Source organism: Suncus etruscus, chromosome 9 (assembly GCF_024139225.1).
Source record: "Suncus etruscus isolate mSunEtr1 chromosome 9, mSunEtr1.pri.cur, whole genome shotgun sequence".
NCBI lineage: Eukaryota > Metazoa > Chordata > Mammalia > Eulipotyphla > Soricidae > Suncus > Suncus etruscus.
In genome coordinates this window covers 52,645,813-52,660,816 of record NC_064856.1, presented here as the reverse complement: position 1 = coordinate 52,660,816, position 15,004 = coordinate 52,645,813, and the positions used below count along the sequence as shown (strand labels likewise).

The following is a 15,004-nucleotide window of genomic DNA, read 5'->3' as shown; positions in this document are numbered from 1 at the left end:
GGATATTAGCTCTTCAGTACATTAGGGTGGAGAAAAAAAGGACTTCAAAAAAGAGAAAATGGTTAGGAAATGGAATAGTCACAAGTCCCACCCTCCCAAAGTTAGATCCCTATCTCAAACCACACAGGCAAATTAACTTAATATGGATTAAATAACTTGAGCCTTAAAAAACACAGAGAAAAAGAAGCAGATCTTCAGGATATCAACCCCAGAGCTGTCTTGATTCAACAACACTGTCAAGGAAAGCAAAGGCAAAGATAAACAAATGGAACTAGATCAACATGAAAGATTTTATATGGCAAAGGAAAGTAGGCTAAAATAAAAATAAAATACAAAGTAAAATTTTATTTAAAAATACTTTCCTTGGGGCAGAGCAGTAGCACAGTAGTAGAGCATTTTCCTTGCACGGGGTTGACCCAGGACAGACGTTGGTTCAATCCCCCAGTGTCCCATGTGCCCCCTCAAGCCAGGAGCGATTTTGAGCCCATAACCAGGAGTAACCCCTGAGCGTCACTGGGTGTGGCCCAAAAACCAAAATACTTTTCTTTTTTTTTAATTTGGGGGACCACACTCTGGCTACTCAAGGATTACTCTTGGCTCTGCAGTTAGGGATTATTTCAGACAATGACCTCGCACAGGCCTCAGAAGAATGGGCATTTTCCATTCACCCCTAAACCAGGGAAGCCATCTACGAAACATCAAAGGTTGTCTATAGCATCATCTGGAAGCAATCCGCTACCAGGAAAGACCCTACAGCTGCTCTGACATTGACCTACTCAAAAGAGACTTCCCTTAACACTGAGAAGACTTGACAACAACGACCTGCTTACAGGACAGGGCTCTCTTCATTGCCCTTTAATTGTGAGGTGAAACTAGAGGACGCTCCACACGATCCTGAGTTCAATGTAGGATATGCAGATTCCAGGATCTTTAATACAGAAACCTGATACCAACAACAGAGACTGTGTGAAAAATAAAAGTGTATTGGCACTACAGACAATGACTTGGATTGGACAAACGAGTGTGCCTGGAGCCTAGAGTTGGTCTTATGCCAGGAAACTTCAGGGGTAGGGTCTCTTTGTATTTAGGCCAAGGCTTTTCCTTTCCATGTCCCCCATATTTTGGTGGGCCTATGCAAACAATAATTGCCACTCTAACACCATTTTTACTGTGCTTCTTTGACTCTAATCCTTTAAAAAAAAACACCCACTTAAACTTTCGAGGTTAACAAACTAATATGCATGTGCATGGAACTGTAAACAACTACTATGCCTTCAATGTTTAAGGAGTTACATAAATTTTATGGCTTTATATTACTTTGTGTACTGCAAAGAAATGTTATAATGTACTACAATCTGGGGGCTTGAGGGACAAAATAATTGTACATGGGTTCTGTTTTATTTTTCTTAATGTTCTTTGGCTTAAAGTGCAAAATTAAGGTGTCAGCAAGGGGATTCTTCTGAGAATTCTGTTTATGGGTGATTTCCTTCAACTGTAATTTTACCTTGTCCTCTTTCTTTGCATCTTTGTTCTCATAATTAAAAATAAAAAATTTAAAAAGAGAGAGAGAGACATATGGATGGACAATAGGTATATGAAAAAGTGGTCTTGGGGTGGGGCGGTGGTGCTAAAGGCAAGGTGCCTGCCTTGCCTGCGCTAGCCTTGGACGGACCGCGGTTTGATCCCCCGGTGTCCCATATGGTCCCCCAAGCCAGGAGCAACTTCTGAGTACATAGCCAGGAGTAACCCCTGAGCATTACCGGGTGTGGCCCAAAAACCCAAAAAAAAAAAAAAGTGGTCTTATTACTTACTCTCAGGGAAATGTAAATCCCAATTACAATGAGGTATCATTTTACACTGTGACAATGACATATATTACAAAGAACAGGTATAGCCAGTCCAAGCAGGAGTGTAATAGAAAAGGAATTCTCTTTCATTGTTGGTGGGAATGCTGTTTGGTGAAATCTCTATGAAAAACTGTATATAATGGTTTAAAACAATTAAAAATGGAATTTTCTGGACATGGAGAGATAGCACAGCGGTGTTTGCCTTGCAAGCAGCCGATCCAGGACCAAAGGTGGTTGGTTCGAATCCCAGTGTCCCATATGGTCCCCCGTGCCTGCCAGGAGCTATTTCTGAGCAGACAGCCAGGAGTAACCCCTGAGCACCACCAGATGTGGCCCGAAAACCAAAAAAAAAAAATGGAATTTTCATATGGCCCGGTAATTCTAGTCCTTGGCATCTATCCCAAGAACAGAAAGATATATTAATATGAAAGACATGTGCACACTTAGATTTATTACAGCACTATTTACAACAGCCAAGATTTGGAAACAATCTAAGTACTGAATGACAAATGAGTAAATAAAAAAGTTGTGAAATGGATACTCAATGAAATACTATTGAATTATAAGAAAAATTAAATCTTGTCTCCTGTTACAACTTGGATGACACTAGAGGGTATCATGATAAGTAAAATAGTTAGAAAAGAAAAAATGCAGCATGATCTTGCATGTTTTATAAAGGAAAAAAGAAAGAGAAAGAACAAAATCTAGTGATAACTTACCATAAATTTTGAATATACACCTGAGGTTACCAAGGTGGTGAGGGAGGAAAAAAGGGAAAACTAGTAGGAGGGTTTTGGAGAATTTGGTCCTGAGTGAGGGCAGTAACTGTACACCAAAGGTTTAAACACAGATACCATTGAACCCATGTCACCTAACTACAAAACGAACAAAAATTACAAGTATATATTAAATATAAACATTTGTACTCTTAGTGGCTAAAATAGGTCTATAGCAAAGCAATATAGGTGGTAGACTTTTTTTTTTTAATTTTGAAAGTATCTAGAGACAAACAAAATAGTAAAGGCTCAAAAAGTAGTTAGAAGGATGGGAAAGGTAATAGGGTGAGGATAATGGAGAAATCTTTGTCCTTTGGACCACTGGGACAACTGCTTCTCTCAGGGGCACACCCCACAGAGATAAATGACCAAGCTGCTTCATATATAACAAGCTGAATTACTTGGCCAATCTCATGTCTATCCTGAAGACAAGATCTGAAACTGGTAAGCCATTTATGAATGGAATGGTGTTAGGATCAAGATAAATAGTGGACTGATATATAATATGAGTAGATGTGTGGTCTGAGGTCTGCCCATCAGGCTAGAGAGAAGTAGACTCTGAAAACTACTGTTATAGTTGGACCAAAAAATGACAAATAACATTGCCAAAAATTTAGCACAGGTGGTAGATATCTGGTAAGGAGGATTTACTGGGGGTGAGTGAAAGTAAATAAGAAATACTAGTGAAAAGATAATAGGTGAGCAAAAAATTAAATTGAGTGCTAGAAACAAAAATAAAAATGCTGACAGACTACAGAAATGTTTGGAGTATTATGCAAAGAAAACTGGAAATGACAGGATCTGTGTCAGGCTTTCCAAAACAGAGTGGGAGAGAATTTAAGGAGACTTCCAGGCTAGCTCAGAAAAGCATGAGAGGAAAATAAGGGTGAAGATGTGTTTGCGAGGGTGAAGGCCCTTGGAGAATAAACCTAGCCTAGACATCGTCACAACTAAGAGTTCCCAACCCATGAGATCCTTCACTTCTTTCTCTGGCTGGCAAATGAAAAACACCCATCTTTCTCCCTTTCCCCATCACTATGAAATCATCAACTTCTGTAATCTCTCTTCATCTCAAGCTCTGGCTACTTCCTTTCCACATAGTATCCTATTTAGTGTGTCTGTGTGTATGAGTAAGTGAAAGAGAGAGAGAGAGAGAGAGAGAGAGAGAGAGAGAGAGAGAGAGAGAGAGAGAGAGAGAGGAGTCCCAGCACCATTATCAGTGACTGAGCTCCCTTTGTCAGTAAGTCTGATAGATTAATTTGTCCCATAAAATACAGGTTGGTAAATAGAAGTACAAAGAAGGGAACATGAAGTGACAGAAATAATGTTAACATTATTGGGCAAAAGACTATACTGAGCTAGTTGTTTTGCGGTGACCCTTAAGTACAAATAATTAACACTTAATTCCATTCTTCAAAATCACCTACTTAAAATTTGGTTTTCTCTTATTTGCGAGCCTCTAGAATTTTTAAGATTCTGGTTCCTCCATTGATATTCACAATTTGTTGTATGCTATTTGAAAAAATAGTTACTGCTAAAAACAGTTTTTGAGTGAAAATTTATAGATAGAAAATATATGATTAAGTTTCAACATTGAGACAGTTACCTAAAATACTTCAAGAAAATTCATAATCACTTCTTCATAGAAATGGAACACATCCCATTTACTTTTGTATATGTTTTATTATTAACATTCTCACAGATGGGGAGTATGGAATATACCTAAAGATCTTGCTGTCTTCACAAAGAACACTATAGAAAACTTGGTGTTTTCCTCTATCTTTATGAATAAAAAGGAGGGTCTAAAACATTTCCAGGTATGGCTACCTTAAACAACACCGGTGTTAGCCACACTGTCTTCTACTTACTGGGCATCCCTGGGCTTGAAGACAAACACAAGTGGATTTCCATCCCTTTCTTCATTTCCTATGTCATATCCTTATTTGGAAACAATTTTCTCATATTCATTATCATCACAAAACGCAGCCTCCATCAGCCCATGTACCTCTTTCTCTGTATGCTGGCAGGAGCAGATGTTGTCCTCTCTACATGCATTGTACCTCAGGCTTTGGCCATCTTCTGGTTCAATGCTGGGAAGATCTCCTTGAATTGTTGCATTACTCAGGTATTTTTCTACTCTTCCGTTTTTATCTCTGAGTCAGGGATCTTGCTGGTGATGGCCTTTGACCGCTATATTGCTATCTGCTACCCACTGAGATACACCACAATTCTGACACACTCAATGATTGGGAAAGTTGCTGTGATCATCTTTACAAGGAGTTTTGGTACAATTTTCCCTTTAATATTTCTATTGAAAAGGTTGACTTACTGCCAAAATAATAATATTCCACACACCTTTTGTGAACACATTGGGTTGGCCAGGTTGGCCTGTAATGACATTCGAGTGAACATCTGGTATGGCTTTTGTATCATAATAGTCACTGTGATCTTAGATCCATTGTTAATTTTTGTGTCCTATTTACTGATTCTCTTTGCTGTCTTTAAAATGCCTTCTAAAACTGCTGGCTATAAAGCTCTCAACACATGTGGTTCCCATGTCTGCATCATTATACTCTTTTATGGTCCTGCAGTCTTCACAAGCCTTGTTCAGAGATTTGGATGTCACATTCCACCTCATGCCCACATTTTGTTGGCTAATGTTTTTATTCTGGTTCCACCTATGGTGAATCCTATTATTTATGGGATCAAGACCAAGCAAATTCGAGAGCAGGTTGCTCATATATTTTTTTCCAAAGCAGAAATGACTTAGTCAGAGAAACAACTTTCAAAATTTCTGGCTCCTTTACTGCAGCATAATGGAAAGGTATATGGGCAGGGCAAGCTCAACCATTAGGAAATAGCTCAGTAAATTTTCTTCGGAGAAAATCTATTAGTGAGATTTTTGAAATTAATTTGTCAACATTTGAGTGAAATTACATTCTGTTAGGAACATGAAATATCTTGCGTTCATTTTCTAAACTCAGTTATGTTTTTATCTATCTATTAATTGGGAATAGATTGTAAACAACAATATTCTGGTGGGGCCAGAGTGATAGCACAGCAGTAAGGCATTTGCCTTGCACTCAACCAACACAGGATGAACCCCAGTTTGAATCCCAACATCCCATATGGTCCCTGAGCCTGCCAGGATTGACTTCGGAGTGCAGAGCCAAGAGTAATCCCTGAGCACAGCTGGGTGGGACCCAAAGGAAAAAAAAAATGTTCTGGTGTGGACATATGTTCAGCTGCTTTGCTCTTAGTTTATTAAACTCTGATATGTTATGTGATAATTCTGAGACATCTTGTGATATTTATGGAAAAATCACATCTGAGGTAACACTGCTTTGTATATACTTCACTCTAGCTAGATTATATTCCTAGTGATTGGGCCCTATATATAGCATCATTATAATGTTCATATATATATAGTCAGATTTGGGAGGATATCAAGACTTAGAAGAAAAAATGGTGGAAGGTAGGCTTTGCATTTTATGGTTTCTGTCCTGAGGGCAGAACACATGCATTACAGAATGACTTAAACTCCATTTGAAAAAGTTTAGGGTGGTTGGGGGCGGCCGGGGGAAAAAAAAAAAAAAAGGAAAAGTTTAGGGTTAGAAAATCATAAAAGGATTTTGAACGATGGAAGGATTGAAGGATGGAAAATTTAAAGTAGTCCTTCCTGGGCCCAGAGAGATAGCACAGCGGCGTTTGCCTTGCAAGCAGCCGATCCAGGACCAAAGGTGGTTGGTTTGAATCCAGGTGTCCCATATGGTCCCCTGTGCCTGCCAGGAGCTATTTCTGAGCAGACAGCCAGGAGTAACCCCGGAGCACCGCTGGGTGTGGCCCAAAAAAAGAAAAAAACTAACAAATACAGTAGTCCTTACTGAATTACAGTTTTAGAAAGTAATGGTGGTAAGAGGTTATAATACATTTTTATATATCAATTATGACTGCATATCTTACTGACCCTTAAATTATGCACACACAAGTCATAGAGCATCCCAAAGAAACATAAACTGAGCAAAAATTTGATATAGATCAATCAGAGAGATTTTTGCAGCATAAATTTACCTACATTAATACCTGAAAATAAACAAAATCCAATATTTTCAGAATAATAAAATAAAATTTATTGACTCGTAGAAGGATATATAAAATATCTGGGATATGATAAAAATTATTTAATAAATTAATTAGGATAGAATGACTCATTCTTGGTTTTAAGGCTGTTAGGCTCTCTCTCTAGAAATTTCAAAACATCTGTAGTTAAGGTGCTTGCTGGGAGTTACCTCAGTTGATATGTTTATATACACCTGACTATGGTGTTCCTGAGATTTCACACTGTTGTGACACTCAGTATCCCAGATAGCAGATTTGCAGTGACTGCACTTGGTTTTTGAGGGTAGCAACAGAAAAAACTGTGGTCTCACATTTGCAAGGCAGGCACTTTTAAGTCCCAGTTATTTCCTGAACCCTATTACTATATTTATTGTTTCACTTATTTATCCCTGGTGGTCTAGTGGCTAGGATTCGGCACTCTCATTGTTTTATTTATTTAATTAAAACTGTAGTTTACAAAGATTTAAGTCACAGAGTTTGGGCATTAAAAGTTCACCTAGGGGCCGGAGAGATAGCATGGAGGTAAGGCATTACCTTTCATGCAGAAGGTCATCGGTTCGAATCCCGGCATCCCATATGGTCCCCCGTGCATGCCAGGAGCAATTTCTGAGCACGGAGCCAGGAAAAAACCCTGAGCACTGCCAGGTGTGACCCAAAAACCACAAAAAAAAAAGTTCACCTAAAACCAGCCCAGTGTCAATATTCTTTTACCAATCATCCAAGTTTTATTCCCTCTTTCCATTCTACCTCCTTAGCAAAGTTATATTTTTAAAATTTTTACTGATTAAAATTTGAGTCACATAATATTGACTCTAATAGTTTTGATGTACATAATTACCAAAATGTACTAGAAAAGTAATCTTGTTTTGGTTCAGTTTTTGCATATATTAATCCAAGATTTGTGCTGGACTTGCTATTATCCATAACTCTCACTTCTAATCATTTGTGTGGGGAAAAAAGACTATGATTTCTTTTGGGGTTAAATATGCTAGGATAATGGTTAGGAATGGAAATTTCTCCAAACTCTGTGTGCTAAGATATTACTCCTGGCCATTCACAGGGGACTTTGGGGTATCTGAGATTGAACCTTGTACTATTTCTCTGCCCTACACTGTTCTTTGTTGAATTTTCTCTTCACCAGAGCATTCAAAATCTTGACTTTAATAGTAATACTTCCCTTTCACACCAGAAACTCTAGATTCCAGCACATCAGACCATTAACTCCACATCTTTCCATATTTATCTGGTTTGTCTTGTAATGATACATCTCAATTGATTTGTCAGAAAACTTACTTCTCTGTAAAAATGTTTTTCTATCTTGTTTTTTATTTCTGTGATAGTTTCTCTTATCAATTCTTATGCATTGTTCAGTTGATTCTTCCTCAATGGGAGAAATAGCTATTAAGGAAATAACACTGATTTTTGTGAAAACGTGAATGGAACTGAGATTATTATATTGAGAAATAGATTAGGATATAAAACAATTATGAGTGGTTTTATTCATATGTGAAATGTAAGTAGCTGAAGCAAATGAATTGCCATAATACAACAAGAATAACACAGGCTAAGATACCTTGGTATCAAAGAAAAAAAGATGGATGAGAAGAATGATAGAAAGGATAATATTTACATGCATGCTTTGATACACCAGAGGGTTGATTCCAGCAGTAGTAGAGGGACTACGCATTGCGAGGTACCCAACTTATGGTGACTGCGTGTAAGGCATGCACTCAGACTATTTGAGTCATCTTTCCAAACTTCATAGAATCATTTTTCTATTATGGCCTTTAAATGTTGGTGATGGATATAATATATCTTGTACACATATAGAGGTGTGAAATTGTAATCCTAAAATTTTATAATACTCAAGACCAGTGGAAAAATAAATAAAATTTGTTTAAAAAAAGATGAGGCATATTTTCATATTTTCTCATTTCTCTTGTAATCTCTCTCTACAAATATTTATACAATTCTATATTTATATATAATAATGCTACATATAAGATTCTGTACCTTATTTTTCTTAGCTATAGCATAATCATGACAGGTTCATGCTTAAAGGCTCATTTAATGTTTATAAAAAGAAAGATTGATTCAAGGTTCATTTCTTTTTTTTTCTTTTTTTTAACTTGATTGATTGATTGGTTTGTTTTTAGGCCACACCCAGCGACATTCAGGGGTTACTCCTGGCTCTGCACTCAGAAATCGCCCCTGGCAGGCTGGGGGACTATATGGTATGCTAAAGTCAAACCAGGTCCCTCCCAGGTCAGACGCATTCGAGACAAATGCCCTACCCCAGTGCTATCTCTCTGGCCCCCAAGGTTTATTTCTAATCTGTGTAAATCTACACACTAAAAAGCTAAATCCAGACATATGAGCTGTACTGAAGGTTTTATATGATAGTTTTTTTCATCAACTTTTTAAGTGGTTTTCTTATGGCTTTATAGTGATTCATTAGGCACTTAAGGCTTGATTTTATTTCTTTCTTATTAAACAGGAACCACACCTGGCAATGTCCAGAGGCTTGGTGCCACTTCCAGTAGAGTTTGGTTCATCGTGGAATAGTGATGCTTGAACTGATAGTTCTCACTGGCCATGGAGATTATGACCAATGGGCAGTCTCCTCGGGTGTTTTCAAAACCATACAAAAAGGTTCTCAGGGGCCACTAAGACTACATCTAATGATGCTCTAGAACAGTGGTCCTCAAACTACGGCCCACGAGCCATATATTGTATTTGTTCCCATGTTGTTTCTTTACTTCAAAATAAGATATATGCAGTGTGCATAGGAATTTGTTCATAGTTTTTTGTTTTTACAATAGTTCAGCCCTCCAATGGTCTAAGGTACAGTGAACTCTCAGGCTGGCAGGGTGACAGGTTGAACTGGCCCCCTGTTTAAAAATTGTGAGGTCCACTGCTCTAAAAGAACATGCAATAAAGGTCAAATTCAGGGCATGGACTCTACCACTATTTCATGATTCCAAACTTCTTTTATTAAATTTTTAAGCTCAAACTTAAAAAAATTTTTTAATTTAAATACTTTAGTTACAAAATTGTTCATAATACAGTTGGTTTTTTTCCTCATGATTGAGTTACAGTCATACAATGTACATCAACTTTCACCAGTGCATATTTTCCACCACCAATCAAGTCTACATTGTATATAAAAATAAATATAAATGAACACTTAGGTGCTATCTATAAAGAGCTTAGATTAAATTTTTTATTGTGGTATTTGTCAAAGTGGGGTTTTATGTGTAAACCAGTATTGAAAATATTTCTGTATTTTTAAAACCAATAGGTGATGTGAAAAATTATTTTCTAAGGATGACCATTTACCTATTTTTGAGATAGAGATATGATTCACATACCATAAAATCTACTCTTTTCAAGTGCAGATTTTTTCTATATTTACAGTATTGTAGAACTATAATCACTATCTCTAAAATATTTTCATGACCACACAAACTCTATTCATACTTAAAGGTTACTTCCAAGTTTTCCTTTTTCCCTCTTCAGCTCTATGCCACTGTTACTCAATATTTGTCTCAATTAATTTAATATGTTGGACATTTCAGAAAAGATAAAATTTTAGGGGTCAGAGATATAGTACAGAGATTAAAGTATTGCTTTGGGGTCAACTCCTTGACATCACATATGGTATCCAGAGCACTGTCATAATCCCTGAATGCAGAAACAGCAAAGCCAAATATGGCCCAAAAAGAACAACAAGAAAAAATTTTACTATTTAAAAAACTACCACACAGAACAAGTGGGGATATGATGATAAAGAAATCTCCAGTATCAGTGTTTGAGAATTTTAATTGGTATTACACAGACTCCTATGAACCCTGGACAGCCATAAAAATCATCTGTCCCTTTAAGGGCACACACACACTTCCAGAAGTTTTAGCAGACATAACTACAAACCACTGTTGTCACTATCTGAGCTCATCTGCCCAGATACACAGATACTCAAAGTCACTGGCCACAGGATAATTTTCATATTGTCTTCCCCATAAGAATATACCAAATTAAATGTGAAATTATCATATAAGCCAAATAAGCTCAACAAATAAAACCAACAACAGTACTAGCAACTCAACAGCTTAGTAGACTTTAGCAGACCATTTTCACAAACTTTCTTTTAATAAAGTTTTTTTAAATCATAAGTTGTTGGGGCCGGAGTGATGTCACAGCAGAAGGGCATTTGCTTTGTACACGGCTGATCTGGACAGACTCAGGTTTGATTCCCAGCATCCCATATGGTCCCCCGAGACTGCCAGGAGTGCAGAACGAGGAGTAACCCTGAGTGCTGCCGGGTGTTACCCAAGACAACTAGATAAATAAATAAATAGGGGCCCGGAGAGATAGCACAGCGGTGTTTGCCTTGCAAGCAGCCGACCCAGGACCTAAGGTGGTTGGTTCGAATCCTGGTGTCCCATATGGTCCCCCGTGCCTGCCAGGAGCTATTTCTGAGCAGACAGCCAGGAGTAACCCCTGAGCAATGCCGGGTGTGACCCAAAAACCAAATAATAATAATAATAATAATAATGATACATTATATTTTAATATTTACACAAAAGTACATAAAGATACATTTTTGTAGCTTACAAAGTTATTATAGTAGAGTTTTAGGCATATAATATTTTAACACAAAACCTAACACCAGTGTCAACTCCCATCACCAGTGCTCCCATACTCTGTCATCCCAGCACACAACCAACCTCTCCTAAAAAATAAAGTTTAAAAAAAAAAAAAAAAAAAAAAAAACATTTAAAATTGTGTCCAAAAGAAGAAAATACTTAGGGCTCAATTTAACAGAAATGGCTAAAGACTTCCTAAAAGCTACTTTTAATCAAAAGAGAAAAGGACACAGAAAATGGGAGAATATTCCATGTTCATGGGTTAGAAAATTAACATTGTAAAATCATTGTACTGCATAAAGAATTACACAAATTTTATGCAATGCTCATCAAAATCCCAATACCTACAGACCCAGTAGTCTCCTAAGAGATGCAGGCCAAGCTGAAAAAATTTCAGCAGCACAACTTCAGGCTGAAAACTCTGGGGTGCCCTTGAGAGATGATGAGGCCAAGTCCCTACCATGCCAAAGCCTGAGAACTGCATCCATACCCCACAACTGCCATCATGCTAGAGGGCCAATTCACTGTTTCAGACTAATCTCTGCAGAGATACCTGACCAACTAAATTTCCAGGTACACCATTTCCAGGGCTGAAACTCTGGGATCTTCTCTAGTATGGGCAGGTAGCTTCCCCTCCCCAATCACTCCTCCTGCTTCCCAAAGCTCCAGCAGACACACCCATCCCACAGTCACTGCCATGTTACCTCATAGCCAATTTCTATAGATTCTGTGGTTTCTGGAGCACATGGTAGCATTTGCACAGCACCTCCAAATCTTCAATATTGACACCAAATAGGAGCACATCTAATTAGATGGGAAAATAGCATAAAAGTCAAATAATATCAATAAACAAAAATAACAAACAGGATTTCAATTAGCAATAAACAGCTTAATAAGCCCCCAGACAATGACTTAATTACCCCAGTGTGTAATAATTTTTACAAATTTTCTTTTACTGGAGTAGTTTTCAATAATTTCATTAACCATTTAGTTGTAACAAGGAATATAAAATAAATTTGGGAATATTGGGAAACTGGGGACAATGGTGTCCCCAAAATAAATTTATTTTGTTTTTCTTTTTTTGGGGGGGTGTGGAGTTCACACCAGCAGTGCTCAGGGGTTACTCCTGGCTCTGCTCTCAGAAATCGCTCCTGGCAGGCTCTGGGGACCATATGGGATACTAGGATTCAAAACAGGGTACATCCTATGTTGGCTTCGTACGAGGCAAATGCCTTACCACTGTGCTATTGTTTTAGCCCCGGTGAAAGAAATATTACACTGGTGGTGGGAATAGTGTTAGAACATTGAATGCCAGAAACAACTATATTATGAACAACTTTATAAACTGTGATTTTTTGTTTGATTGTTGGGTCACACCCAGCAGCGCTCAGGATTACTCCTGGCTCAATGCTCATAAATCGCCCCTGGCAGGCTCAGGGGACCATATGAGATGCTGGGATTTGAACCACCATCCTTCTGTGTCTAAAGCAAATGCCTTACCGGTGTGCTATCTCTCCAGCCCCAAACTGTGATTTTTAAAGTAATTTTTAAACCCAATAAGATTCTTTAAGGGCATAAAATAAACATTACTAAAATTTATGTGAAATCATAAATCTATGCAAATAGTCAAAATAATTCTAAGAATAAAAATGTGGGGCCCGGAGAGATAGCACAGCGGCGTTTGCCTTGCAAGCAGCCGATCCAGGACCTAAGGTGGTTGGTTCGAATCCCGGTGTCCCATATGGTCCCCCGTGCCTGCCAGGAGCTATTTCTGAGCAGACAGCCAGGAGTAACCCCTGAGCACTGCCGGGTGTGGCCCAAAAACCAAAAAAAAAAAAAAAAAAAAAAAAAAAAAGAATAAAAATGTGAACCATTGCATTCCCTGATTTTAAACAACACTATACATCTATATTAATCAAAAAAAAAAGTTGAATGGTAGCAGAATAAAAACAGATGTTTGGGAACATAATGATAATACAGAGGGTAGAAAGCATGCCTTGCACACAGCTTGCCCAGGTTTGTTCCCTGGTACCCCATATGGTATTCTGAGCCTTCCAAAAATTATTCCTGAGTGCATAGTAAGAAATAAGCCCTGGGCCCGGAGAGATAGCACAGCGGTGTTTGCCTTGCAAGCAGCCGATCCAGGACCAAAGGTGGTTGGTTCGAATCCCAGTGTCCCATATGGTCCCCCGTGCCTGCCAGGAGCTATTTCTGAGCAGACAGCCAGGAGTAAGCCCTGAGCACCGCTGGGTGTGGCCCAAAAACCAAAAAAAAAAAAAAAAAAGCCCTGAGGGGCCGAAGAGATAGCATGGAGGTTGGGCCTTTGGCTTTCATGCAGAAGGACAGTGGTTTGTGTCCCGGCATCCCAAATGGTCCCAAGAGCCTGCCTGCCAGGAGCAATTTCTAAGCATAGACCCAGGAATAACCCCTGAGCACTGCCAGGTGTGACCCCAAAACCAGAAATAATCCCTGAACACTACCAGGTATTAGGGGGGAAAACCTTTACATTAATAGAATAGAATTGAAACCCCAAAGGTAAAGCCACATATGATAAATAAAAGTTTGTTCTGATATGGTCTTCTGATGCATGTTATGTGGTAGTTTTCTTGGTTACTCCTGTAAATCTAAGAGCTTCCTACTAAATGTATCTCCTGATTAACTCCAAATTCTTCCTCTTTACTCTACGCAATTACTCTCTATACTGCCTGTGTACAATTTATCTCTGCAGGTGTTAAGGAAGAACAAGCAAGGAAATCAGAACATTTCTAATGTATCTGTGTAGTCAGTCTATAATTCTTTAACATCCACATCCAGCAGAGCTCGTTGGTTTTTAGTTTTTAAGTCCAGCTCTTTAAATTCTTTTCAGACAGTTTCAAAGTTGCTCAAAAATGCAGTGCAGGGGCCGGGCGGTGGCGCTGGAGGTAAGGTGCCTGCCTTGCCTGCGCTAGCCTAGGACGGACCGCGGTTCGATCCCCCGGCGTCCCATATGGTCCCCCAAGCAGGAGCGACTTCTGAGCGCATAGCCAGGAGTAACCCCTGAGCGTCACCGGGTGTGGCCCAAAAAAAAAAAAATGCAGTGCATACTTTTTCAGTTAATAGATATAAAGAGGCACCGTCATGGGGACTTGACTTAGGCCTCAATTGATCTGACATCAACCATCCAGCCCTGAATGTCAGATCTCATCCTTGGAATTGTCACAGTTTTCTGCACCAGCACCAAGATTCAAACTTCCCCTGGGGGAGGTCCTAATGCCACTCTGGCACCAATTTGTTCCAGGGTAGGTTCAGATGACAAGCTGACAATAAGGAAACAACAACTTGCTCTAAGTACAAGCTTCCCTGTCTCGCCACCTAACGGTAAGATGAAATCAAAAGACTTTCTGTCCTAGGAAATGTGCAAAAACCAAGATCTCTAATTACAGAAGTCTGACTGTGACAACTGCAACTGAGTAGAACTGTTCCTAGGATCATAAAGAAAGACCTTGGGTTTGGACAATAAGCAAGCCTGAGCTTGTAGTTAGTCTCATAACAGTATGCTTCATGGGTAGAGAAACATTGTTTTCTTAGGTCAAGGGTATTTTTTTCTAATTTCCTCAATGTTTACTGCACCTATACA

General features: G+C 38.6%; 1 protein-coding gene across 1 annotated transcript; it reads left to right on the top strand.

Moving 5' to 3' along the window:
• The first annotated feature begins 4,442 nt into the window (after positions 1–4,442).
• On the top strand, positions 4,443–5,393 carry LOC126018435 (olfactory receptor 52B4-like). Its single transcript, XM_049780574.1, has one exon. It carries the CDS (start codon positions 4,443–4,445, stop codon positions 5,391–5,393), a length of 951 nt encoding a protein of 316 aa, XP_049636531.1.
• Positions 5,394–15,004: the final 9,611 nt, after the last annotated feature.

What these genes read in the sequence shown, in the direction of transcription:
- LOC126018435 (XM_049780574.1), top strand. Translation starts at nt 4,443, where the DNA reads ATGGCTACCTTAAACAACACCGGTGTTAGCCACACTGTCTTCTACTTA.